Source organism: Apodemus sylvaticus, chromosome 2 (assembly GCF_947179515.1).
Source record: "Apodemus sylvaticus chromosome 2, mApoSyl1.1, whole genome shotgun sequence".
Classification (NCBI taxonomy): Eukaryota; Metazoa; Chordata; class Mammalia; order Rodentia; family Muridae; genus Apodemus; species Apodemus sylvaticus.
The window spans coordinates 19512368-19539030 of record NC_067473.1 but is presented as its reverse complement, the minus strand read 5'-3'; the positions used below and the strand labels follow the sequence as shown (position 1 = coordinate 19539030).

The 26663-nt window shown below is 39.3% G+C and overlaps 1 protein-coding gene across 2 annotated transcripts; it reads right to left on the bottom strand.

Annotated features, from left to right (window-relative positions):
• Positions 1–1749: 1749 nt before the first annotated feature.
• Positions 1750–26559, bottom strand: Dbf4 (DBF4 zinc finger). 2 transcript variants are annotated; one of them, XM_052173156.1, is made up of 12 exons: positions 26294–26559; positions 25080–25252; positions 20382–20561; positions 17621–17671; positions 16135–16204; positions 15866–15942; positions 11876–11912; positions 10874–10916; positions 9600–9728; positions 9060–9171; positions 4453–4577; positions 1750–2925 (listed from the first exon to the last, which is right to left on the bottom strand). In XM_052173156.1, exons 1-12 carry the CDS (start codon positions 26337–26339, stop codon positions 1953–1955), a joined length of 2016 nt encoding a protein of 671 aa, XP_052029116.1. In that variant the 5' UTR covers positions 26340–26559; the 3' UTR covers positions 1750–1952. The 2 variants fall into 2 exon arrangements, with proteins under 2 accessions (XP_052029116.1, XP_052029115.1); XM_052173155.1 differs by having other exon boundaries at positions 10874–10919; positions 26294–26558.
• Between the last annotated feature and the right edge of the window lie 104 nt (positions 26560–26663).

Sequence of the window (26663 nt, the reverse complement as noted above, 5' to 3'; positions counted from 1 at the left end):
TATTGAAGTATTCAGCTTTTATTAAATATAACTAAGGAAAAACAATACAAATCCATTTGGAGACATGAAAGTTAAAAAAGTCTACATGTTTTCCAAGTTTCTAGATTTTTTATAGTCCTGAATAATTGTTTGCTGCATGATCTTTAAGAGTTAAGAGCCTTTAAGATCAAAAACTCAGGAGAAAACAGGTGCTGGCAAGAATGTGGAGAAAGAGGAACACTCCTCCACTGCTGGTGGGGTTGCAAGCTGGTACAACCACTCTGGAAATCAGTCTTGTGGTTCCTCAGAAAACTGGGCATGACACTTCTGGAGGACCCCACTATACCACTCCTGGGCATATACCCAGAGGATTCCCCAGCATGTAATAAGGACACATGCTCCACTACGCTCGTAGCAGCCCTATTTATAATAGCCAGAAGCTGGAAAGAACCCAGATGTCCCTAAACAGAGGAATGGATACAGAAAATATGGTATATTTATACTATGGAATACTACTCAGCTATTAAAAACAATGAATTCATGAAATTCTTAGGCAAATGGGTGGAACTGGAAAACATCATCCTAAGTGAGGTAACCCACTCACAAAAGAACACACATGGTATGCACTCACTGATAAGTGGATATTAGCCCAGAAGCTCTGAATACCCAAGATGCAATCACATATCAAATGATGCCCAAGAAGGATGGAGAGGTCCCTAGTCCTGGAAAGGCTCAGTGCAGCAGTGTAGGGGAATACTGGATAGGGAAGCAGGAGGGGGTTGATTGGGGAACAGGGGGAGGGAAGAGGGCTTATGGGACTTTTGGGGAGTGGGAAACCAGGAGAGGGAAAATCATTTGAAATGTAAATAAAGAATATATCTAATAATAAAAAAAAGAGTAACAACCTTTTCAATTTGCAGTGTTTTTGTTTTGTTTTTTGTCCCCGGAAGTTGTTTATTGACATTTGCCTTAGTTTCAAAAAATTAATACTACTGGACCCTTGAGATGGCACAACAGATAGGAGCCTGCCACCAAACCTGACTAGACTTTGATCTCTAGGATCTACATGGTAGGAAAGAGTTTTTACAGGGAGTCCTCTGACTTCCACAACATACCATAACCTGTACCCACCCACCCCTAATACTCACATAAATAAATGTTGAATACTGATAATCAACTTTTTAGTGACATTGCGTCTTTATGCACACCTTTAGACCATGAGAAGCTGTCCTCAGTGCTACTTCACTCCTATACACATATACTAAAGGTAAAGGATAACATTCACCTTTAATTTATTTAAAATTGGCCTGTTCTTAGTAGTCAAGTGATAGATCGTACCATTCTTTACATGTATTTCAAAACAATTCCAACAACTCACTACATCTTTTATCATCTAAAACCAAACAAAGAGCAATTTTTGAAAAAACTATTCTCAATTAACTCAATTTCTTAAATTCCCCTTATGGTTTTTGGGATTGTTTTGAGCCCTGAATAACTTCACTTTGCAGGGTCAGGATCCTGACAGAATCCAGCTGGGTCTGGGTCTAGAGCCAACGTTTCTCCAGAATCCAAACATTCCAATTAGTACATTCTTTTTCTCCCTTTCTAACTTAATTTTTTAAAGCATAACACATTGATCATAGAAATCTATGCTAATAGGCAAGTTAATAGTCTGTAATATATAGTGCATAAATTTTTGATAGGTTTCAAATCTCACTTGATATTATTTTCAGTGATAAAACAAATTATATTCATTGTAACTCTCAGGAATATAAAATAAGTCACAAGATTTTATTGTATAATTTGTAACAGCTACTCAATCCTGTAAAAAATTACAAACATCGTCTTAATTCATATTTATAGACGGTTCCATAAACAAAGTTAGCAAAAACAACCCCCCCAAATCCTAATTATATATGAATTTATAAAAACTTTAGGAATATAGCTGCCACTTCAGAAAAGTACATTAAATACTAAAATCCAATAAAGGCAGAAGTTGAAGGGGAAGAAAAAAATGTTGGCAGCAGGTTACTTGAATTTTCTTCCTCCCAAATATCTACAACATCACATATTTCACTGTTATCAGTGTAGCTTGTGAAACCCAAAAATTCTGATTTCTCCCCGCTTGTCTGAAAAAGGTCCAGTAGAGACTGTACTGGTGAGCCACAAGTTCGGTCTTCAGGTGTAGGAAGATACTCGGTGCTCTTACTATCCAATTCAGCACCTGGTTCCACCGGTTCTACATTTGCTTTCTTTTGCCCTAATAATGCTCTCACTTTCTGCTGGATCTTACCACAAGGCACACTCTCCATAGTCTCAGTGTCACACACATGAGGCTCCGGAGGACTACATGGTGGAGTTCTCGCCTTCACTGTTAGACGCTCTTTTGATGCATTTAATGCCAGGAGGTCAGAATCATGACGTAGCACAACACGGTCCTTTTCTTGCAGATCTTTTGCTGACAACCGTGTGCTGCCTGCGGGTAGTTTTGGCTGGGGTAGACTACTTTCTGCACGGAGATGAGACCCTCGTCCACACGACTGCGGCCCACTTGGAGTGGCGCCTACTCTCTGTTCTCCATCATGTCTGTCTGCAGTTACTTTGTGTTCAGAACCACTGCGCATGCCTTCCAGTGCGTTCTCACGCAGAGGTAGCCGTGCACAATCCTGCTTTAGGTTAGGCTCACTTGCAGTTAGCATGCTCACTGGTTTCCCATCACACCCTTTCCATTCAGCTGAAGAATGGCTTGCGGGCTCTGAAGCAAACACAAGCTTCTCTTCAGGTTTCTGGGTTTCTTCACACTGAGAATTCTGCCCGAGCAGCTGCCCATTGCTTTCTCCCGCATCCTTCTGGAAACTGGGCTCCAACAGTAGCTTCTCCTTCGGTTCAGTGTTTTTCAGGATATTTGCAGAAACAGAAGAAAGGGATCCAACACTGTATCTTATTCTTTGTAAAGAAGAAAAAATCAGAAGTTAGAAATGAATAAAACTATGTATGAGCTATTTAGGAAACAGACTTAGGATAACCCTAACACAGAAACCTTAATATTTACTTTAGATGTTTTTAAAGTAAAACATAAAAATCACCCACATACAGCTGAAAACTCTAGAGTACCACCTCCCCATTCACATTCCTCTCCCTCCCTGAGATATCCAATACCCTTTGAACTAATTATGAAAAAACAAAATAACATGAATTATATAAACCAATGAGAGATGACAGTATCTGTATCCCACCCTGATTTTGATGTCATCTTTAAAAAATACCAGTGCTTTAATATTTTGTTTCAGAAAGTACTCACTAGAAACCAAAAGCAGAAACATATTTTTCTTTTAAACCGTTTCATACCAAAATGTACTAAATATTTGCACATGTAAAGGTAACAAAGTAACCTTTCAATTTCAAACAAATATTTGACCCCAACATCTTCTTCATGTAGAATCTTAGAATCCTTAGGAGGCTAATCTCTTGAACAATCCTAAATTATGCAAATGTATGACAAGTTATCAGATTACCAATTACACTTTGCATTATATATCACAAGAAACAGTGAGCAATACACAATTCACCTTTCTTTCCAACCAGAACAGTTTCCTTTACTTATAGTGTTTAAGCAATACAAAAGATTCCCTTTGTGCCTCATTGGTGAGGCCTTAGGTATGATCTGTAAAAAGCAAAGCAAAACCAAAATAGGGACTAGAGTTCTTTTCAACAAATGGGTATTCAAAAATGTACCATAGTCCAACTGGAGACTGACAAGAAGTAAAAAACTGTACTGATAAAATGATTAGGGAATAACTAGATAAAAAACTTCATGTTCAGGTTCTTCCTGAAACTTTCAGAAAGTTAAGTCCCTGCAGGAGCCCCACATGGCCACATTAGTAAGTCAGCCATGATGCACACTAAGAGTTCTCCAGAGATCCAGGGTCCAAACCCAAAGCATCCCCCTCGCTTTCAGAAGCTGTGCTTCGCTATCCCGTCTCTATTCTTTATGCCTCAAGACTAGGACAAAACAGATAGCCCGATTATCAACCCTGCAGGATATCCATGTCACAGCATTCCTAATCAACACTTTAGACTGAGTAGTGCGAAGCGCCACGGTTGGACAGCAAACGCTGGCAATGTGCCTGCTGGTGCTATGTGCCTTTCACTTTACGTCCTTAAGTCATGCTCTGCTGCAGAATGGTCATGCTCACTGTTCAGTACAAAGCTGACCAGAGGGCAGTGAGCTCTTCCAATTTACAAAACCTAAAACATCGACTCTATACTGATCTCAATAGAAAACATTGTGAGCTCTCTTCCAAAGTCCCTTTGGTGGCAGGGAAAAGAAGGGACGAAGGTGTTAGTTCTAAACCACATTTATGTCAAGTAGAAAAAAAAATTGTGTACGCCTTCCAAGAGCAGACAAACTTTAGATTAAATTTGAGTGCCATAAAATAGCTTAATAATCTAAGTAGAACCTTGGCAAATTACCTTTTCTTTTTAGGTGTGTCTCTTTCATATTCCACAAAATCAAAAACTAACTTAGATACAATATCGTCAACAACTTGATACTGGTTACTCTGTGCAAAGTTCCTGTGTTTCTCACTCAGAAGGTGCTAAAACAAAACAACAAAAAAGCATCTTAAAATTAAATTCAATAATTGTAAGCAAACACAGTAAAAACTACATTGAGCAAGGCCCTGAGGCTCGTGAGTTCACTGCACCTGGGAGGCAAAGGTGGGATGACTGCTTCAAGCTTCAGGCCGACCTGGTGTAGACAGTGAGTGCAGGCAGCAGGGATGATTGCTGCCACCTTGCTAACCAGGCATAATTACTGAGTCCACTGTAAAGATTTGTCTTTATCCCCACAGAAGTGTATATTTTATGCTCACTTCTCTTTGCAATAGATGGAGATAAAAAACAAAACAACCCATAGACTGACAGTGCAGAGACCAAGTGAGATCGTGTGGTACCCAGCCCCAGTGAGTAACATCTACAATTCCTGCACCCAAGGCCCAGGAACCATCATGGCAGAAGAAATCAAAGAGTGTAAGAGCCAGAGGACACTGAGTCTGCTGTGAGACTGCATCTCTTAGACGTGACAGAGAAAACACAAAGTCTGAAAGATAGCTCTCTAAACAAGAGCTGAATAAGGACACCATCAAAAGACATCTAAGATGGAAGGTAGAAACCTCATGGGCTCCCAACTCTAGACAAAACTAAAGGCAACTAAGGAATATTGAGGGTGGAAGGGTCTTCTTCAGGGAGAAGCATACCAATTGGCTAACCAAATAAAAAGTGGCCAGCCTGATAACATATACACACAAGTAACATTTTATGAACTGAAGAGTTTGTACGTGTGTATTTGTATATATGCATGCATGTAAACAAATACATATGTAAGGATACACACACACATATACACATACTAATACACACACACACATATACACATACTTATATATACACACACACATATGAACATATTTCTAAAAAGAGCCCTTGAATTTGAGAGACGGTAAGAGGCACTCTTTGGGGTGGGTGGGTAAGGGGGAAATGATGTATTTATATTTTAAGTTAAAAAATGTTTTTAAAAAGACTCTCAAGTCAGATAAAAAGCTAAGAACTACCTTTAACATTCAGTAACAATACTTTATAAAACATATTTCATCTACTATTGCATTAATTACTAAGATAGGGCTTACAGAACTAAGTAAAGTCCTTTAACTTAATATACAAAAATTTAAAAGATACAAGTGTCTAGAGTTTTAAAACTAAGGGGCTAGAAAGTTGTCTCAGTTGCTATAGGCACTGAAGTCTGGCAGTGCATGTTCACCTGTAATTACAGCTCCTGGTAATTTGATGGCTTCTTCTAGACGCCACTCATGTGTCACATACTCACACACACACACACACACACACACACACACACTTATGTAAAAGGTAAAAAAATAAACCTTAAAAGCCAACACCTTTGATAAACGCTACAAAATATATACTTTACAACAAGACAACTGAAGAAAACACCCAAGTATGAGCTAACTCGTTTGCTCATTACCTACAGGTTTTAACAGAGGGAAGCGGAGTGTTTTTATACCCATCTAAGAGTATGGGTGTGGGAGGGCACATCGTTACCCCTAGGACTCAGGAAGCAGTGGCAGGTAGGTCTCTGTGAATTGGAGGCCTGCCTGTCGACATAATGAGTTCGTGGCCAGCCAAGAGTACATAGCGAGACCCTGCCAAATATAGCATAAAATTACAGGAAACAGCTGTTTTGTCAGTAGATCAGGTTATCTACCAGATCTACTAGATCTAGGAACAGAGCCTAGAGCTGGGTATGGGGGCACACACCACACCTTTAAACCCCAGCTTTGGGGAGGCAGAGGCAGATGAATCTGTTCGAAGCCAGCCTGATCTACAGAGCGAGTTCCATGGAAGCCAGAGCTACGCAGGGAACCCCTCAGAAAAACAACAAAAACAAAACATCTAAAATAGGTTTCACATTTTTAAAGATCAGCTTGACTTCATTTATATTCTGGGAAGAAAAGAAATCATGAAGTCAAACACCAAATGTCTATAGTTGCACTTGGCTGTTTTTATTACTTGGTATTGATCTATGTCTCAGCGGTCCGTGCCATCTCTAACACAGGAAGTCGAGCACTCTCACTGACTTCTACTTTGGGGTCTACATGTGCCAAGCCTGTGCCTTAGCGCTGAGCTGCAGGCCTGAAGCCCTACTCACCATTGTCCATGCTACAACTAGACAGCGATAGCTTTATATCCTGCTTATAAATAACTCAGGCCCGCCACCTGCACCAGTTCTTCCTTGTGCCCTTACTTTTAGATTTTCTTGTTCTCTTTTCTGTATGTTATACTTTATTCATGTTTATCTGCATACGTATAGCAATGGTTAAATTCCACATATGGAAAGAACATGCAGGTTTCTTTTTTTTTTCTGAGATTATGTGACCTTGCTTAAAATTATGCATTCTAAGTCCATAGATAGTACCTAAAATATATTTGATACCGAAAGTGTAAAATTTAATATGAACCTCCACAATTTCCATTCCAAATACCTAATTTAACTGTATAGGATTTCACTAGGTTGTGCAGACAAAGCCTAGTTAATTTTGGTGTATGATGTTTATATTTGCATAGTTTTTTTTCTCATTTATTTTTAAAAGTAACAAAGTAACCCACCCCCCTTCAAATATATAAAGTTATTTCCTATTTTCTACACAAGGTATAAAATATAGGGAATGACTACTTTACCTACAATGCTTAAAACTATTTGTGTATGTGTGTGTAGGCCAAAGACAACCTCGCCTACCACTCCTTCCTCAGGTGCTGGACACCTGGAACTTCAGTCAGGTAAGGAGGCCAGCAGAGCAGCAAGCCAGTCTGAGCCTGTCTGTGTCTGCCTGCACCAGGAACAAGAATGTGGGTCCTGGAGATCAACCTTATCTCCTTTATAAGCATGTCATCGACTGAGTCATCTACAAAGTCCTCAAAAATATTTCCTATTGAAGTCTCTTGGCATGGATAGAAATGAATTATTATGAAGCCCAAGGTTATAAAACAATGGTTTGTCTTTTCAAGATAAGATCTCATTATATAGCTCAAATTGCTCTCGAACCCAAGAACCCTTCAAGAGTAACCTACCCAACTCTGTTTCAGTTTAAATTAAAAACAAACAAACAAACAAAAAAACCTTAAAGTCATGATCTTAACTTTCATTCTCAAATCAACTTTCACAAATTTATCTTCCTCATGATGATCAATGGACAACTTTCCTACCGTTCTTACATTTCCTGAACACATTAGGAACTCAAAGATAAAGAAGGCAAACATTCTATTATTCTGTCCTTGCAATGGCAAGTAAATTTCAGAATCAATCAATAACTTTAATTTCAAAACAATTAGAAGGAAAAGGGAAAAATCGGAAATACTTTAGCTTCTGATTCAATGCAATTTTAAACCAACTGTATGTCCTTCTTTATTACATGAAGTAAACAAAATAAATCAAAGCCCCTGGTAAATATTAATACTTCAAGTGATAGTTGAGCTCATGCATTCATCAACATTCATCCGGCCTGAGCTTGCTGAGATTGAAAGCAGAGAGGTCATAAGTTGGGCACCACTGCATTTGCCTACCTATCTAAAAGTTAAGAAATGAAAACAGTAACTGCTAAGATTAACATGCACTTGCTGTGCACCAAACTCTAAGGGCACACAGACAAGACCACCAGTGATTCCAAAGTTCTTATGTGTAAGGAGCTTCCAGGCTCCAACAGACCTTCCCCATCTTTAAAACTTCTTTTATTTGATAAGCTCTTACAAGACTTTTCTTTTTCAATTACTCAGACCAAAATATAGGAACTTTTCATTTACCTACTATCTCTTAATCCAAAACCATATAAATCCCTTCAATCTCATCTTTAGAGTGTTTCAACAACCTGAGCATGCCCTAAGAACTCCTATTCCTGCTTGGTATGGGCTATCATCCTCTACCCTGATTCTATCTACCAGTTCAGGTATCACCCTTGCTGATTTCAGTTGGAATCAATACGCCTGGCCTCTAACCTTTCTGTAGTTCTACTTAAACATCACCCCAGTATCTCTTTGCCAAGTCTAAACAGATAGCAACACCTCCATTCCTGTTTTGTTTCTCCTTGCACTGATCTAATACTGCCTACATATATTTTGTTATTTTTTTATGTTGCAGTTATATCCTAAGCATTTTATTTATTAATTTATTATATTTATTTAATATTTATTTATTAAATTTATTAAATGACTATTTATTAAATATTTATTAAATGAATAAAATTATTTTCTCAATGTTGATTTCCCTCCTTGGGTTCCTAAAATTTCAAGTGTTTCAGGTTAAAAATGCAGCAATTGTGATGTACTTGCCTAGAAAGTGCAGAGGTGTGTTCCATCCCCACCATAAAACAAACCAGAGCTGTTTCCACTGAAGAATATATTTGTGACTATCACGTTGCAAACAATAATTGGAATGGTAAAATAGGACTTAAACATAAAAACAGTATTTAGAGTTTTAGAAACAACAATCCCAAATGGAAAATCACATTTACAGTTTCGAGATCTTCATATTTCTGTAAGCAACATTCACAATATCCTTTTTTTCTCTTTTCCTTCAACTGGAGTTGAACTGGGGTTCCACATTTGTCGCCATCCGTATTAATTCTAGTGATAGAAATACATAGTAACAAAATTAACTTCTAATGAATAATTTTAAAATTTTATTGCCTTAAACTAACACATGTAGAATCTGCCACTTGTAACAGCAAATACTTTTAACTGCATTTCAAGAAATGTAAAACAAAATATAGTAAATGCTTTGAAGAGCATGTCAAATGGTCAAGAGAAGCAGGTTTTAGTATCTGAGCCCCACTCCCATCTAAAATGTCTAAATAGTGTACTTTTATTCACACTAAGTGTATCATGGAGGCACTAAAATATACACAGAGAAAAGAAGCGCGCGCGTGCACACACACACACACACACACACACACACATACCACAACACAAAATACACTACCCCTCATGTTTATGAAGGAAAAAAAACCAAAGTCTAAAAAGCATTCTTTCTAAAAATCAAGTTTCACACCAACCTGAGTTTAGTTTGAGCTTGCTTCTGGATGTTGGATGACTTCTCTATATCAAATGGACTGCAGGGCTTCTGAAGAAAGTAGTTTATACATGGCATACTGGGGAGCTGAAGGTAAAATGGCCTATAAGACCTAAATGAATAAGAACAAATATGAGAGCTTCTCTAGGATGAAAAAAGGTTTCAAAGCCTTCTATTTAAGTTCTGTAATTCACCTCAAATCTGAAATAAACAAGAGACTTGGTAGGGGTAATCTTCCTTTCAAAGATCCAATTTGTAAAAGCCTATTGTTTTAACATTTAAAAATTACTTTTTTAAAAAAATTGAAAATAATTTTACATAGAATATTCTGATCACTGTCCCATCTCTCACCTCCTCCCAGATCTGTCCCACCACACCTACCATGGCAACTACTTAAAACTATACAGTTTAGTCACATTAAGCATTAAGTTTTGGAATTACTATCCCAGCTTCTAGAGTAGCGGTTCTCAACCTTCCTGATGCTGGGACCCTTTAATACAGTTCCTGTTGTGGTGACCATGCCCAGGCATAAAATTACTTTTGTTGATACTTCATAATTATAATTTTTCAACTGTTATGAATCATACTGTAGTGTTTTCCAATGGTCTTAGGAACCTCTGTGAAAGAGTTGTTCAATCCCCTAGGGCTGCCCCACAACAGGTTGAGCACTGCTCTAGATATTATCTGAAACTGTACAGTGTAGTCACACTAAACATTAACTTGTGAAAGCACTGCCCCATCTCATAGTGCTTACCTTGCAAAAGTAAAAACCCTAGATCGCTCTATTTCCCTCCAGCCCTTAACACCCACATTCTGAAGGCTTTATGTACACAGAAGAATACAGTTCACACTTCACTTAGGATCAAGTCCTGAGCACTGATCCATTTGTAGCATGTCTCAATGTCATTCTTTTTAAAACAGTTCCAAGTAGCTATTTCCAAGTAGTATCTATCATTTTCCCCATAATTATGGGGAGAATTGTTAGTAATTGTTCAAACTCATGATATTGAATGCAGCCAGGGTGATTATTTAAAATACTAAAATATGATATGATTCTATGATTAGTCTAAAGCAGATACTCTGAATTTTAAATCTACAATAGAATGAAACGAACTTCAGTCCTTGAACACAAAGGAATTACTGTTCTAGGCTCATCACAGTCATATAAAGGAAGTGAACATAAAAATGAAAATAAGTCTAATGAGGTTTCTTTATAATCCCAAATCAGTTTCTAACACACTGGACTCTGACACTTACCGGTTCACATCTTCAACCTTTAAAAAAGGCTTCTTGAGTCTCCCTGCTTAAGAAGAGAATACCATTAGACAGTTGCAAATCAGTAAAGATTATATTGTGGGTAAAACATCTAGAAATCCTTTAGAACCAGAGAGTTGAAAGGTGTGTAGGCCTCAGGTAAGATCTCTTCTGCCATTACTCCCCTGTATCTGTCATGCTGGGGATTTGTTTAGGATTTTGTAAGACAGAACCCTCTGCCGTGGCCCAGGCTGGGCAGTAGTTTCTCCTCCTCCATCCCGCCGTGGCCTCTGCAGTCCGGGATTGCAGACCTGTGCATTCACTCCAACCATGTGAGATTCTTGAGCTGAATGGCGCAGATATTTTCACACTGTAAAGCTACCTCATAGTATTCTTTATGTTCATCCCAGTAAATGGATTTGAATAATTGTTTCTTCTGGGACTATAATGAGTTTACAAACCGTTTTTGAACATATTAATTTTAGGGGTGGAGCTGGAGCTCAGCACTGAAGATCACAGAATGATTATGGAGGACCCAGGAGGCCAGTTCCTAGCACGGACGTCGGGTGCGACTAACACCTGCTCTAACTTCAGCTCCAAGGGACACAACATCCTCTTTTAGCTTGTTTGAACATCTGTACTAATGTACACACAACCCCTCCCACACACAAAAGACATCTTTACAAAATTTTTAACATGGGGAAGGGTAGCATAAGTGTCATCAGACTGGTATAGAGGTCCATGTTCTAAAGATTACTAAGAATTTCTGAATAAATCATTTAAAGAACGACTTACTTTACCTTAGAAAATCTTTCTAAGTATATATATACTCTCTCTCTCTCACACACATAGACACACAGACACACACACACTTGGGTGTACTAGAGATGAAGCCTAGGGCACTGTGTATTTGTGGCAAGTGCTCTACCACTGAATTACAAAAGCCAAGCTTTATTCTTCATATTCATTTTGTTTGTAAAAGAAACACTGTACAGAAATACTTACTTCTTGTCTTTTGTATTCCAGTACCAGCTTTTTTCCCCTTTAAAAAAGAAAACAAATACAGTAAAAATATTGAGTTTAAAAACACAGAAAAAACTGCACAGTATCTTCAAGAGAAAGAGTATATAGGAAAAATACTTTATCAAAGAAGAGTAGCTACTGTAGAGGGTAAAATCTTGCTTCTTAAAATCAATTCAATCAAATAACTGAATGGCACTAAATTACTAAATTCTTAGTAATCTTTAGAACATGGACCTCTATACCAGTCTGATGACACTTATGCTACCCTTCCCCATGTTAAAAATTTTGTAAAGAAGACACTGGTCTTCTGCCTTTCCAATTTGTATCCCTTTGACCTCCTTTTGTTGTCTAATGGTTCTGGCTAGAACTTCAAGTACTATTGCAGATGATATGATAGTATACTTAAACAACCCAAAAAACTCCACCAGAGAACTCCTACAGTTGATAAACAACTTCAGCAAAGTGGCTGGATATAAACTCAAGCAATTCAGTAGCCTTCCTATACTCAAAGGATAAACAGGCTGAGAAAGAAATTAGGGAAATGACACCCTTCACAATAGCCACAAACAATATGAAGTATCTTGGTGTGACTCTAACCACACAAGTGAAAGATCTGTATGACAGGAACTTCAAGTCTTTGAATAAAGAAATCAAAGAAGACCTCAGAAGACGGAAAAATCTTCCATGCTCTTGGATTGGCAGGATTAATATAGTAAAAATGGTCATCTTGCCAAAAGCAATCTACAGATTCAATTTAATCCCCATTAAAATCCCAACTCAACTTCACAGACTTAGAATGAGCAATTTTCAAATTCATCTGGAATAACAAAAAACCCAGGATAGCTAAAACTATTCTCAACAGTAATAGAACTTCTGGGGAAATCAGTATCCCTGACCTCAAGCAACACTACAGAGCATTTGTGTTAAAAAAAACTGCATGGTATTGGTACAGTGACAGGCAAGTAGATCAATGGAATAGAATTGAAGTTCCAGAAATGAACCCACAGAATTATGGTCACTTGATCTTTGACAAGGGAGCTAAAACCATCCAGTGGAAAAAAGATAGTCTTTTCAACAAATGGTGCTGGTTCAACTGGAGGTCAGCATGCAGGAGAATGCGAATTGATTCATTCTTATCTCCTTGTACTAAGCTCAACTCCAAGTGGATCAAGCACCTCCACATAAAGTCAGACACACTGAAACTAATAGAAAAGAAACTGGGGAAGACCCTTGAGGACATGGGCACAGGGGAAAAGTTCCTCAACAGAACACCAATAGCTTATGCTCTATGATCAAGAATTGACAAATGGGACCTCAGGAGAAAACAGGTGCTGGAGAGGATGGGGACAACAATCCCACTGCTGGTGGGGTTACAAGCTGGTGCAACCACTCTGGAAATCAGTCTGGCGGTTCCTCAGAAAACTGGGAATGATACTTCAGGAGGACCCTGCTATACCACTCCTGGGCATATGCCCAGAGGATTCCCCAGCATGTAATAAGGATACATGCTCCACTATGTTCATAGCAGCCCTATTTATAATAGCCAGAAGCTGGAAAGAACCCAAATGTCCCACAACAGAGGAATGGACACAGAAAATGTGGTATATATACACAATGGAGTACTATTCAGCCATTAGAAACAATGAATTCATGAAATTCTTAGACAAGTGGATGGAGCTGGAGAACATCATACTAAGTGAGGTAACCCAGTCTCAAAAGAACACTCATGGTATGCACTCACTGATAAGTGGATATTAACCTAGAAAACTGGAATACCCAAAAGATAATCTACACATCAAATGATGCCCAAGAAGACGGAAGGAGCAACTAGGTAGGTAGGTACACATTCTAAAGAGGAAGCAGACTTCAGTGTTGAGTATGTCACACTTAGGACCTTTGGTAATGAAACTGTCGGTGTAAATGCCTCAAAAATTAAACTAACTTCATCTTTTTTACTAGAGAAATAATGAAAGAGGCTCCAGTAGCACAAAAGAAATCTCTGTATTTTTTCTTTTTTTCCAGTTGTCCTGTGCATTACAAAATGTAGTCTGGGCAGCAGTGTGGGTTGTATGAGAGATCCCCACTTACTTACTAGAGGAGCTAGGGCAGAGATCCCTGAGAAGAGGATTTAAGGGGCAAGCTGGAGATGGGCATCATTAATTCCCTGTAGAAATCTACACACGTGCCAACTATATGTGTTAACTATTGCAATAGATAAGGAATCTACTCAATATTGGCAATTTCTTATGTGAACTCAACATTGCCCATGCTACGATAGATCCAAATCACAAGCCTAGAAAGGGCTTTGGAAGTGCAACTAAGACTTAAATCACTGCCCAAATCTCAGACAAACCTACATAGTATGTGGATAAGACAACCTCAGCACTGCATGCAAGCCATAAAACAGCGCAGTAGCCATAAAATTAAGACAGAATTTATATTTGAATACAAACTGGATAGCTGAATCTGTTAACTCAACAGTAATGCCAGGCCCAGTGGTGCACATCTTTAATCTCAGCACTTAGGAAGCAGAAGGTGGATCTCTGTAAGTTTGAGGCCAGCCTGCTCTATATAGTGAATTCCAAGACAGCTAGAGTTACCTTGGTGAGACCCTGTCTCAAGAGCAAAACAAAAGCAGCAACAGCACCAACAAAATCAGTTTGTCTAACAGTTGTAATCGATAAGGAATCTATACAACATTGACAATTTCTTGTATGTAGCCAAAAATTACCTGATACATAAAAGATTTTGTGTGTGTGTGTGCGCGTGCGCACGCGCCCATTAAACAGAAATTGTAGCATATGGCACTCAATACAAAATTTACTGGGTGGACTCAATACCAGAATGAAATGACAGAGTGAGGTGCTAGCACACTCAAAGATACCAAGTAACAACCATTTGCAACTGGAAGAGGGGAAAAACAAAAAGGAAAACCTCAGGGAACCTGGTGGTACGGGAGATGTGGAAAGTACAGCCACTTATTTTACTACATAAAATTACCAAATTTCCAAACTACTTTCTTTGTCTCCATCTCTTTTTATGTACCAGAGTACAGAACTTTCTTTTCTTTGTATCCAAGTTGTTTAAGGATTGTATGTAGTAAAAGCAAACCAGCAAAGCAGTAAGAGAAAGCAGGAACGGTCAACAGCAGGGAAATCAACCAAGGCAGCTGGCTTTAAAAGACATCAAAGGATCTGCTGACTGCTTAGGAGTTTCATACCTTGTCAGTTAAAAGTGAGCGAGAAATATAGGAATGGAGATCTGCAAAACAATGAGAAGATGGAGTGTACGGACTAAACAGAAGTTTAGACAGGGGTGCAAGAGACAAAGAGTGACTCTGTAGAGAGCCCTGTGTTGCTGTTCCCCTCACTGCTGCTGGTTCACTGGGTTTGCCATTGCTGGTTTGCTAGACTCTCTTAAGTCAGTGGTAGAGCTGGACAGTCTGACAATGAAGATGGGATTGGTCCCTAAGAACTCGATGACCCTAATCCGCAGGCACATTTGGGGTGTTGGTTTATTATGTTGTTATATCTCCTACCCTAATTCATTCCAACCCTCTAACACTAGGTAAGAGAGGAAGGTTAGAGTGAATAGAAGAGACTGTAGACTCCAAAGAACCGAGAACAATAGGGCAACAACAGCACGAAGCCAATAGCAAACACATTTAGATTTTCTTACATGATAGATTAATCTTAGTGTTTTTCTACAGAATAAACAATATATCTCTTAAAATACAGCAGCAACAAAAAAGGATGAAAAAAAAAAAAACCCAGAAACAATTTTTACTTTATGAATATAAGCTTTAAGTCAAATGACACACAATTCAAAAGTCTGTTTAAAAGCCTCAAAAAGTACTTCTTTACTTATGGGAGATTTGCTTATAGAAATTAAAAACAAAAAACAAACACCTAAACAACAAAAACAAAAAACAAGCTACCACTTTCAAGAAAAGTTTAAAAAAGAACCACATACCACATCCTTCCCAGAAGTACTTGGTTTCTTGAGTGCACTCAATGCTTTCTTCTTCTGTTCAATGTAGTATCGGATGTCTTTATTGAAAGAAGAACTGAAGGTTAGCAATTTTACCTTTGGAGTTAAACTGCAATGTCAAATGGCAGTAACCTTATAGAAAGGGTTACCACCGGAGATAGCCCCTTCCACCAAAATTTATACTATATAACGTTAAGAACTATAGGACAAACATAGGCATGTACAACAAATATTTCAAACGATCATCTTACCATCAATATGAAGAATCTTTACTCCCCATGATAAGGCATTTGATAATATACTATTAGCAGGAATAAAGTCCTGTAAAACAAAATGCAAGTTTGTCTAAAAACTTTACATCTTAAATCTTATTTAAATCTTAATGCCACTGAAGAGAATATACATAATGTCCCTAATGAATTACAATAGAAATGAGGACCTTGTTTTATATACTGGCATTCTTAATTCATTCCCAATTAATATATCCCTATGTTTTGTTTGAGACAAGGTCTCACTCAGTAGCCCTGGCTGGCCTGGAAGTCAGAAATCCACCTGCCTCTCAAGCGTTGGGAATAAAAGCATGCTAGTTATGCCTGGTCTAACAATTAAATGTATATTCTAAGACAACCTTCGAGTTTCCAGTAATGTTTAGGATGCCCACAAGATGGGGGTGTTCCTCCAGGAAGAAGTAGCTTCTACTTCTGATAGAATGAGACACACTGTAACTTAAGCTTTTTTTCAATAAAAATTAAAGAGTTATCTCCAGAATATTTTCAACTTTCAATTATAATTTTGTGTGTGTGTGGTGTGTACATGTCTGTGTGATGCAGAGCCCTCAGGTCAATGCCAAATGTCTTTCTTCAACTGTTTTCCACTTTAAATTGTTTTAGACAAGGTCACTTGCTGAACCTGAATGTCACTGATTTAGCTAGGCTGACTGGCCAATTAGCTTCAGAGACCCATGTGTCCCACCCTAACCTTCCCCAAAAATGTCAATGCTAGAATCAGAGGCACCTCTTGCCAGGCCTGGCTTTTGGACATCCAAATTTAAGTTCTATTGCTTTCATGACAGACATTTTGTCAGCTTTACTACCACCCCCAAGTTGAGTATTTCTTCTTACATTTACTTATTCTACATGTATGCTTGTCTGTGTGTATGTGTGTTTGTACACACATAGCACAGTGCACACTTGGACATCAGAGAACCATTTGCGTACCAGGTCCTAAGCTAAGGTCACTAGTTTCAGCAGCAAGCAGCTCACCCACTGAGTCATCAGCCAGCCCACAGTTAAATTTTAATAAAATGTAGCTGTACCTGTATTATATATGGTAGTGTTATTAAATATGGTAGTATTATAAGTATTATAAATACTACCATATATAATACAGGTACAGCTGTATTTTTTCCAAGTGCTGGAAGTAAGTAATACAGCAAATTTAAAGTCAGCCTGAATTACATGAGAATCTGTCTCAGAAAACAAGACAATAAAGAAGCAAAATATGCACTGCATGTTTTCTTTGCTCCCTGTGCCTGCATGATAGGGTTGCCAGCTCTGGCTGGCTTAGAACTCCTTATGAAGCTGAGGATGGCCTTGAACTTCTGGCCCTCTCCCTCCCCAGAGCTGCTGACAGGTGTGTGCTGCTATGCCTGGCTTATGAAGAGTTAAGGACCTCACATGTTAGACCACACTGTCCCAACTGAAATCCACATGCTGTGAATTTCAAATTCCTACTTACATGATCCTTGACAGCTTTTTCAGCTAGCAATTTTCCTCGGCTCAAACACGCCTATAAGACCAAGAAAAGAATTATAGTACTTCATTAGAAAAGAGAAACCCTTAAAAGTGATACATTTTGTTTATATAGTCTCAATAGCTATGAACATAGTAAATTTATGGTCAAAAGTGACTTCATTATTATTCTCTTGACAAGACAGATTAAATTTTTTTTCCTGGGCATATACCCAGAGGATTCCCAAGTATGTAATAAGGACACATGCTCCACTATGTTCATAGCAGCCCTATTTATAACATCCAGAAGCTGGAAAGAACCCAGATATCCTTCAACAGAGGAAGGGATACAGAAAATGTGGTATATTTACACAATGGAGTACTACTCAGCTATTAAAAACAATGAATTCATGAAATTCTTAGGCAAGTTTGGAACTGGAAAATATCATCCTAAGTGAGGTAACCCAATCACAAAAGAACACACATGGAATGCAATCACTGATAAGTGGTTATTAGTCGAGAAGCTTGGAATACCCAACACACAATTCACATATCAAACGATGCCCAAGAAGGAGGAAGAACAAAGTATGGATCCTTGAATCCTTTGTAGAAATAGGGAAAAAAATACCGACAGAAGGAGATAGAAAGACAAAAGTTTGAGCAGAGGCTGAAGGAAAAACCATCCAGAGACTACTCCACCCAGGGATGCATCCTATATACAGTTACCAAATCCAGACACTATAGTGGGTGCTCACAAGTGCTGGCTGATCGGAGCCAGATATAGCTATCACCTGGGAGACTCTCCTAGTGAATGACAAATACAGAGGGGGACACTCTCAGCCAGCCACTGAACTGAGTACAGAGTCCCCAATGGATGAGAAAAAGAATGGACCCAAGGAGCTGAAGGGGTCTGCAGCATCAGAGGAGGAACAACAATGATACTCTCAAAGCTCCCAGGGACAAAACCATCAACCAGAGTACACTTGGAGTTACCCATTGCTCCAGACACATCGGCAGCAGAGGATGATCTTGTTGGGACACCAAATGGGGCAGAGGCCCTTGGTCCTGGACAGACTTGATGCCCTAGTGTAGAGGAATACCAGGACAGGGAAGCGGGGGTAGGTTGATTGGGGAAGGGGAGATGGCTTATGGGATTTTAGGGGAGGGAGGAACCAGGAAAGGGGACAACATTTGAAGTGTAAATAAAGAATATGCCTAATCCAAAAAAAAAAAAATCCCTCTTTTTTCTAGTACAGAAAGCATCAACAACCATACCGAGCACAAAGAAACACAAACAAACAAACAAAACAAAACAAAAACAAAGAAAAACTGCATAAGACCAAAGAGGATCAGTTCTTTAGTAAATTAAAATAGCTGGCACCCACTGACATTTTAAAGTCAAGCTGTATAGCAAACTTGAGGCCAGCCTCAATCACACAAGAATCTGTCTCAAAAAACAAGGAAAAAAAATCTATACTTTTCAGGTTAACATTTTAGATTATATTCTCTTTCCTTTTGCTAGTACATTCTAGCAAACACTGTACAACTGAGCTCTATCCCCACTGCTTCTAAAACCTTAACATTAGATTTGGTCTCAATTAAGTTTGCCTGGCTGCTCTTGAACTTAAAATCCTCGCCTCACATTCCTAAGGAGCTGGGCTAATAGGCCTGGCTTGCTTTGTATTAAATGAAGATTTAAGTAAAATAAACTTCATACACTATTTTTATAAAGCATTTCCCTTTTAAAGTAGGACAGCATGAAAAGTGGTTGAAAGGCTATGAACCTCTGAGAGCTTGTTGGTAGTATATTTCCTTCTCAGCAAACAGCACTACTGAACAAGCCTGACCCAGCCCCTCATACTCCCTGCTATCTCTGCATTCAAAGTGCTTTTCATGTGGCTATACTTCAAATGCCAATTTAATTATATCTTAGTGTAACAATTTAGATACATTAAGCATTTTCTCTTACTCTCTTTTCTAAGTATTTATATCAGTTTGTCCTTTCTTTTGTCTCCCAACTTGATAGAAATGTATTGCCAGAAAAATTTTAAACATGTATCATAACTTATTTTTAAGAAAGGGGACAAACAGCATACTATCGTAGGCCTTGTAGACTACATATTCTTTGTCACAAAGACTAAATTCTTCTAAAGCATGCAAGCAACCCTAACATTTATACAATATTTACACAAATATTTTCTACTTGTCACAAAACATTATTTTGTTTTTCCCCACCAACTTCTGGATATGTAAAAACACGCCTAACTTACAGGCAGAGCACAGTCAGTCAGTACATTGCAGATGGTCAGTTTATCTACTTTGATAAAGTTTCTATTTTTTCTTCAAAAGAATGGCTGGCTATTAACTTTAGTTGTAAATTATTCTTAAAAACAAAACAAAACAAAAGCTACCTGTCTAAAGTGCAAGTGCATGCTTTAGGAATCAGGGTACAACTTTTCTACTGTATTACTAAGGAAAACTAATCACCTTTCAAAAAGAAAGAAAGGTTAGGCGAGAAAGCTACAGGCCTTTGGCTTTTTAACCATTCCATCTATACACTGTAGCCCTGCTTACTGAAAGCCCAGAGTCAGGTGTCTGGGCAAATGTCTGTAACCCAGGACCCAGGAGACACTAGGGCAGGAGGAATAAGATTCTGAGGGAGTTCAAGACCAGCCTGAGAGGGCTACACAGTGAGAGCTTGTCTTAAAAAAGAGGAAAACCCTGAGATCCACTCTCCCCTAGTCTCAAAGCACATAGGACACACTTACTCTGTCCTGAGACTTAAAGGAACTTCCGTCATGGCTGGGATGAGGAGAGGTGGTCTCCGCAGTGTACGCAGAGTCTGGACTTGGAACAGGAGAAACTCGGCCCAGTGTCTGTGCATACTTTGCTTCCTTTTTATTTGAAACAAGATAACTGATATCTTTGCTGAGAAACTCTTCAACTCGCTAGAAGAAAACAAAGTATTTATAATAAAAATCTCCAAAGCTCTTTACAGACAATTTCATATAATCTAATCTTACAAATTGGTGCTTTTCATGCTGCATTATTGAGCCCATAGTTCTGAGGCTGAGCCAGTGTATCTGCAGTCAGGGAGCAGAGAAATAAATGCGAGTGCTATGCTAGCATTCTCACATCTATTCGGTCTAAAACATCTGATCATGGAGTGGCACCTCCTTGTCAGAATTTGCTTTCTGTTGCTATGCTAAAGCACTGACCAAAAACAAGTTGAGGAAAGGGTATTTCAGCTCTATTTCCAGGCAACAGTCTGTCATCTAGGGCAGTGGTTCTCAACCTTCCAAATGCTGCAATCCTATAATACAATTTCCTCAAGTTGTGATGACCCTAACAAAATTATTTTTGTTACTGCTTCATAACTAGTTTTGCTACTGCTATGAATTGTAAGTATCTGTGTTTTCTGATAGTCTTAGGTGACCCCCATGAATTACCAATGTAGTAAAAATTCTGGTCTCCTTAAAAACCCAATTATGTTATACAAATATGTTTAATCCCAGGTGTGGGATGCAGGTTGCTTCAGTTTGGCCACTGCAGTTAGCTATGATTTGTCTCTTGTTCTAGCAGGACGTGATTTTTGCCAGTTACATAGTTAAATTCTGGGGACCCTGTAAAGGGTATAAATGTGAGAACTCTGAGCAGGCCTCTGTTGCTGTTCCCCTCGCTGCTGCTGGTTCACTGTACTTGCAATTGCTGGTTTGCTGGACTGCTGGACATTCTGACAATGAAGATGGGACTGGTCCTTAGGAACCCGATGACTCTAATCTGCAGGCCTACATACAGGTCAATGCCCACTTTCCACTCTAACCTTCTTCCTCTCTTACCTAGTGTTGAGGGAGTTGAAATGGATTATGGTCTTCACATACTCTGTATATAATACACTTATTAGATATAGTATATACAATTTTTCTTTGGAAATAAGCCTAGGTTGGCCTGGACCTAAGGATGACCTTTTGAGCTTCCTGCCTTTACCTCCCGAATACTGGTCTGCAACAATGTTTTTTGCAATGGCTGGGACTGAACCCAGAGCTTCATATAGGCCTAGCAAGCACTCTATCAACAGAGTGAACATGAATGATTTGGAAATATTCTTTACCAATTAATGTCCTGGGAGATAGAAAAGTTGTTAATTTTCACTAAGTTGAACTTATGGATTCTTTTTAATTTGCTGCCAATGATTAGATATGATTTTAGTACTACTGAAGTCACTGCCAAGTCAGTGTTCTTTCAATATTTTCTAATTATTGGAAGCCTCTTACATTTTTATCTTGGCTCCACTTTGAGTTAATTTTTATATGTGATTAAGGTAAATTTTCAAATTCATTCTTTGGCATGTAGTATCTACCAGCTTTCCTGAAACAGGCTGGTAGAATGATCTTATTACAAAACAAAAAAAGCAGATAACTAACTATATATAAAATAGCTCATTTTAGTGGTATCCATACTTTGCTCTGTCATGGGTGAACAATTATCCCAACAGTGTTGTTTCCCCAGGAAGATTTTTCACACAACACTACGTCATTTCTATATAGATTAGAGCTTCAGGAAAGATAAACACAGGATTCACTTCTGAGCCTAACAAAGCACAACAGTATGCTCTGCAAACCATACTCAGAACGGTCAATTGTAGTTCTGCCATGGTTTTCAATTTATTGAAAATTGTTGCCTCTATGGCTTTTTAATGGGCAAAGACAAAATGTATACTTGTTTGTCCTTGAGATCATGATATAACAAGGTATTATTACCCTGTTGGAACATAGTCAAAAACTGGAGACTGGTGAGAATTCTCAGTGCTTGTAAGAAAACTCCAAGAAACAAGATGAGTCTTGTGATCTCAGTTTTTTCAAAACACAGAATTGTTCTTGGAATGTGTTTTTGTGCCCCTCCCAGGCACAGTTGATAGGACAGAGTTTACTTCACCTGTTATTCACCTGCTTCTATAGAACAGCATGCTTTTGGCATGTGCACCTTGTCTTTGTGATTGAGCATCTTACTCGCATGATTCTTAACCCTCAGATTATAAGCCTGACACTCTGAATAACGCTGCTACTGTATGAGACTTTAGTCCACCTCCCTTTCAGGCCCCACTCACCAAGTAGAGCAGGAAACACCACCCTTATATTTGCTTTCCCCAGCTGCTTCAGTCTGGACACACTGTTAAGAAATGGGCCTAACCTTCTCCTGAGCAGCCCAAGCCAGCATGAACCTGAATTCAGAATCCTCAAGCCCTGCGATTGTAAGCATGCCCTGCAAGCCTGGCTCTGTCCTTCTTCAGTGGCTTCCAGTTAGCTATTTTACTTAACACTGCAATGAAGTTTTTAGCACAGTTCCATTAAGACTCATAGAAAACAAATATTTGTGGTCAATTAAGCAATGACACCATGGGAGAGATCCACAGCACAAGTAAATAATAAAAAAGGATAGAAAGATTAAATAAAACTAAACATTGGAGGAATTAAATGACTATTTGATAAAGCTGGGTTCCTTTAAATGTGATAAGGAAACCAGGACCTAGGGGCTGAATTGATATCATAGAATTATACAGCAAAGATTAGAACTAGGTACTTTTTTCCAACAAGAAAAGCAGCCTGCTGTGGAAGTCAGCTCTCTTTTGCCATGGTTTTGGTACCTGCAAGCACTGGCCCAGCACTTTTTTCCCTGAAGGGGAGAGTGCAGATATAATACCACAAATTATGCAGCAGAAGGTTTTTTTTGCATTTGAGGAAATCCTAGAGATCAGAACATCTAGGGAGCTCACCTTAGGGGGGAAATCACTTTTGTCATCATGGTAACTTGCCTGGCCACATTATTATAGAACTTATGCTTTTAATATATGCACTGAGACACTTGAAACCATTAGAGGGTAAAATTTGACATATACAAAATCAAAGTGTTCCTTAACAACTAACTATCTGTGGTAGAAGTAAATGAAAATTTGTTTCTTGAAAGTATCTTAGAAGTGTTGTGAGGATGGTGTGGAGAAAGGGGCAGTGGAAGTCACTCCTGTCGCAGTACCAACACTGATCCCTTTTATAAGTTTCCCAGGCCAGACTTAGAGATGCAACATCTTCTGAAGCACCTGCAGTGAGAGATAGAAATCTAAACACAGTAATCTAACGTTACCAAGTTGCTCAATGTATTTGAGAAATCTATCACTGATATTAAAATGATGGTGGCGTATCATGTCAGAAGCTTGGCAGGTAGCACTTCATTTCTAAAACAGAGGTGTCTGTACTTTTACTGTCCTGAGAACACTCACACACCCTTGATAGGTGTCTGTACTTTTACTGTCCTGAGAACACTCACACACCCTTGATAGGCAATACCTGATAGTGTCAGGTTTATCAACCATGCCCCTTATAAGTGCAGCCATACAGGTCATTATGATAAATGTTTCCATAAATGTAGGCAGTAAGTCAACAAAATGGGTAGCAGAAAAGCAGGCTGCTCAGGGGTGGAGACAAGCTTAGTTATGCAGAAGAGAGTGGGCAAGAGTGGGAGGGATAATGGGGTGACTGGCTGAATACAACATATACATGAATGTATCTGACAAAGGAAAAATGAAATCCACGTGCTTTTCATATTCAAAGTGAAATCCTATCAACTGCCACCCAAAGAAAGATAGACAAATTTCAAGGGCAGGTAAGTAAAATTTCACATTAATTAGTAACTCTAAGAAATCTGTGAAATAAGCCTTGTGAATTTCCAGTCTGGGAACCAAATGTTCACAAATGCTAGCTTTCAGTCCAGCAGAAACCTTTGAAACAGTAAAAATCATAATAACCACATTTGCTAGAATTTAGGAAATATTAACATTACACCTAAGAAGTCTTTATAGAGTTTTGCCTAAATTTTCTAATCATGTAAGTAATGGATACAACAGGAGAGGCATTTTAACTATTACTCTAAAATTGATCCCTCCATGACATGCACCTATTGACCTAGTACTTCTCTCCTGGCACATATGTACACGTACACGTACACACACACACACACAATCATATACACTAGTAAATTGTATGTCATATATATGATTGATTTTACTTATATCGTTAAAGAATTATTTTAAGACATAACAGCTCCCCTTAGCAATCAGTCAAATAGCTTCTGCTATTTCGAAAGAAAGCCAGTTCACAAGGCTAGAGGAGTCTCATTCTTTTATACCAAACCACAAATCACAGAAACATGAACATTTTATCAGGCTACAAAAGGCTTAAACATTTTTTTATCCTCTGATGCTGGGACTTGAACACTGAATGTCTTGCACATGTTGGCAGGTGCTAGAGCACTGGGTTACACTCCCAGCCCCCAAATGACCCACTAATAACAAACAAAAGGCTGCTATTGATAAATGGCTGCAATGTCTAAAATGAAACTCCTTGGTCAGTTGCTATTACTGAGCGCCAGCATTACTTTTCTCAACTTCCGGCGGGTGTGCCTTTCTCACTTACCCCTCCGAGTTCCTTTATATCTTTTTGTAGTTTCTCACAGATGGTGATAGAAGGCAAGTCAAGGTAAAATATTTTTCCCCACAGCGGCTTATATTTGGATTTTTCCAGTCTATTATCAGTTTTCAGGGATTTTGAGGATGGTCTATTCTTTTCATTTTTGTCTTGGATGCCACCTGTGATTAAAAAAGAATCAGGCAACGTTTTATGCAGACATTTATGCATTTAACTGCTTAAAAAAATTCAACATTAACTGTTTAAAAAATATCCAACAGCTTTATTGTAGAAAGGAAACATTGTTAGTCATAACAAAGTAAGTCGTTAGAATCTAATTTTTTCCCAAATATTGCCACTTAGGATGAAGGCAAACTGCCCTATATGGTTTCCACAAATTCTATATTGAGGAACAAAAGCTGAATGAGCAGGAAACAGTTATTATTTACTCCTGTTCCATGTTTGAAGGCAGGGAACTCTACAAAGCCGTTCTGGAAAACTTACTTTCTCAGGATGGGTTATTAGCAATTCTGTGAAAACCCAACACGGGTGTTTAAAAAAAAAAAAAACCTCAATACAAGTGTTTCAAAATTTTAAAAGCTTATTTACCGAGGCACCCACGCACACTTATCTGGAATAAACAACCTAATTCTCAAGGGTTAATGGATGCTCATATTTTGGTTTTCAGAGTTTGAAACTAAAGGAGACTGAAACAACTTCTTTAAACTTTTCGAACACAACCTGCACTTTCGTACTTAGTTAACAGACACACATACATCTCTCAGGAATTTTCCTTATAACACATTATTTTTATATGAAGTACTGAGGTTGAAGTATGCTTTTGTCTGAGGTTGCAACACACACACACACACACACCACACTTCTCCGACTCCCGCAGGAGTGACGAAAACTAACAATTACAAATGGGAGTGGGCGCCTCCTCCGTGGGGCGGCGTGGCCGTCGGGGACCCGCGCATTGTCTGAAGCTTGCAGCCCCGGGAATGCGGGATCGCTCGCCGCCGAGGCGGGGAGAGCACGAGCGGCCCAGCCAGCGTCGGCCCCTCACAGAGCCCAACAGCGAACGCCTCCCGGGCGCCGAGAACCCACAGAGAAGCAAAAGCAGCGAGAGACTCCCCCACGCAGGAAGACTCTCTAGAATCCGCCGTGGAACCGGCGGGGCAGGAAACGATTAAAGGGACGGCGGCGGGGGAGGGGCTCCATACCGGGGAGAGGTGCTTTGCTGTGGATCCTCATGGTCTCCAGGTTCATGGCAGCCACCAGGCACCTACATGCTGGGTCCGCAGCGGGGGCCGCATGGGCCGGCTGCGAACACAAAGCTCCCAGGGCCCGCCGAACCGGGCCTCGGCGCTGGGCCGCGTCCGCTGGCCGAGTTTCGAGGCCGGTTCCGGCGCGGAGCCCGGAGCAGGAAGGGGCTGTGTAGCTCCGACGTCGAGGCCGCGGCGGTTAAAGATTTGAAAACGCGTCACGCGACCGCGGCGCCCAGACGCGCTCCCCGCCCTTCCTACGCCGGGGCTGGCCTCGCCCGGGCTCCACCTGCCCCCGCCTCGCGCGCCGCGGGCCCCGCCCCCGGAT